The sequence below is a fragment of the Nicotiana attenuata genome, unplaced genomic scaffold (genome assembly GCF_001879085.1).
Source record: "Nicotiana attenuata strain UT unplaced genomic scaffold, NIATTr2, whole genome shotgun sequence".
Classification (NCBI taxonomy): domain Eukaryota; kingdom Viridiplantae; phylum Streptophyta; class Magnoliopsida; order Solanales; family Solanaceae; genus Nicotiana; species Nicotiana attenuata.
Genome location: NW_017671498.1, coordinates 34629 through 37048, shown reverse-complemented (window position 1 = coordinate 37048; position 2420 = coordinate 34629). Strand labels below are relative to the sequence as shown.

The following is a 2420-nucleotide window of genomic DNA, read 5'->3' as shown; positions in this document are numbered from 1 at the left end:
TTGAATCCTAAGCTAAAAAGGCAAGATATAAATAAATGAAAAGTCTAGGCTACAGTTACTATTTAAGCTATAAAGGAAAACTCTTTAAGGAAGATGAGGGAGTCCAGACTCGAACCTAGGACATCCTACACGCACGGAAGCAAAGGTAAGCACACATTTGACCAGTGCTCCCAGCAGGCTTTTGTGCTTCAGGGTGCACAATTAAATATAAAGCCATTTTTCAAGGTATATATACATATAATACATATATATACTGAATTTTTCCCGATATTTACGGGGTCCCGTGACCCCTCTACCATACACGTAGGTCCGCCTCTGGTCCTATATGAAACTTAGAGAGACTGCATTTATACTAAAGAATGCTTTACGCTAGAATGTTTCTCTGAGAAGTTGAGATGTATCTTTTGTTTGGACTTGAGAACTCTTAATTATCCATGAGAACAAACAAATTACAATAGCTCCACTTCATTATAGAGGGTTTAAATGTGGTTGAGCATCATCTAAGATTGATTAGTAGCATTTCTGCCTAACAAATACGATAAAGCAATTGCGAGGTAAGGAGATGGTCAGAACATCACATTTTATGCAAAACTAGGAAACTTTAAGCATCTAAATGTAGAGAAAAGAGATGCAGTTTGTAGTCTATGCTCCTGAGGAACATTTTTTTTTTTTAAATTTTTTTTTTTTTGATTAACTAACCGTCTCAAAGAAAGAGAAAAGGTATGTGAGCAAAAAAGGGGAGAACGATCAATTAGTCCAGTTAATTGGATGTTAATATTGATTCTATAGTGCATTGTGCAATTATTTTTATCTTTAGTACTCCCTCCGTTCCAATTTATGTGAACCTGTTTGACTAGGTACGGAGTTTAAGAAAAAATGAAGACTTTTGGAATTTGTGGTCATAAACAAGTTAAAATGGGGTCCAGAGTATTTGTGTGGTTATAAAAGCTTCTCATTAAGGGTAAAATTGGAAGTTTAAGCTAAATAGTTTCCAAATTTAGAAAGGGTTTATTCTTTTTGGAACGGACCAAAAAGGAAATAGGTTCACATAAACTGGAATGGAGGGAGTAGATAATTTGTTCTTTAAATTATTATGGCTTTACTGCTTCTTTAGTCAAACAGTCATCAGCTCTATCTGTTTGTTTATGCAGCTGTGGCAGTTGTGGGTATGAGCTAAACCTTAACTCATCTAGTCGCAATACCGCTTCCATTGGTTCCAAGTACGGAAAATCCATAAAGAAAGGTATGATCTCCTTCTTGTCCATTGATGAGAGCAGATTTACCCAGGTTGAAGAATTTAAGTGTGTGCCATTCTTCTTCTCCAAGCGTTCTTGGGGCTTGTTCCAGCGGCGAACAAAACTTCTGTGCAGAAAATGTGGTAATGATATTGGAATTGCTTATGATGACAGTGCTTCTTCTTACCCACTTGTAGCCGATGCATCAGATACAGCCTCTGGCAGTGAAGCAAGCACTCATAGAAAATATGATATCAAAATCCGCTCCTTGCAACCTTCTTCATCAGCATCGGGTACTCCTCTCCCCGAATGATATATAATGCTCCTGAATATTTCTTCTGTGAGGAAAGCTTGGCATGTATTTGTGATCACACAATAGCACTGTGCTGAAATTTACGAAATTCAAGGTGCTTTAATGTCCTGTTATGTTATTTGTCAAGTAAATAAGATGAATCAGTTTACAGTTTTAGTTGGAATTTGTACAATTTTCTCGCTATCTCTCAATAGGTGGGGAAGCCTTCTGTTGAGAGGTCTGGTTTGTACTTTGTACATAAGAACAGGACTGTCAATGAGGTGTGGATTTGAAGCAGCTAAGTTGATATTTTGTGTGGATTTGGAACAGCTAAGTTGTGAATTTAAAAATGATCATTTCATATATTAAATCGAAATAGAAGACATATTTTTTTTTTGCCTTAGACCCAAGACTTATTTTCCCTATTAATAAAAGATACCAAAAAAAAAAAAAAAAGAACTATCTCAATAAGTTAACATGCTATAGAAATTGATCAGAAGGAAAGATTAAAGTAGTAACAATTGAGACTTATATTTTTCAATAATCCTCAGAATAGATAATAATAGGGGTGAAAGGCAAAGAAAAATGAGAAATTATTTCCCATTTCTCTTTACCTTGTGTGTTGGGAGGGAATGGGAATCTAGAGGCCACTCCTTTCGGAAGAAGATTTTAAAAAGAAAAAGAAAAAACTGTTTTTCGTTTAAAATGCAGAGCCTACATGAAAATATGCTCAAGAATTAAGCAAAAACTAATTGATGGCACAATTAAAAAAATAATAATAAAATCTCTTGTCATGTCACAGTGAATGTCCCATAGTTGTTACTCAGTAAAGTTGAAGATTTAACCACATGCCTATTGAGTTAATTAATGCAAAACGTGGAGAATAAATCATT

The 2420-nt window shown here is 35.0% G+C and overlaps 1 protein-coding gene across 2 annotated transcripts in view; it reads left to right on the top strand.

Annotated features, from left to right (window-relative positions):
* LOC109208635 (uncharacterized protein At4g08330, chloroplastic-like) overlaps positions 1-1897 on the top strand; it is a 5259-nt gene extending 3362 nt beyond the window's left edge. The window contains exons 2-3 of one of the 2 annotated variants that reach the window (XM_019371766.1): positions 1152-1243; positions 1433-1897. In XM_019371766.1, coding sequence (XP_019227311.1) covers positions 1152-1243; positions 1433-1548 — 208 coding nt within the window. In that variant the 3' untranslated portion in view covers positions 1549-1897. Of the gene's footprint in view, positions 1-1151 lie in introns of both variants that reach the window. The other variant, XM_019371765.1, reaches the window with a different exon arrangement.
* Positions 1898-2420: the final 523 nt, after the last annotated feature.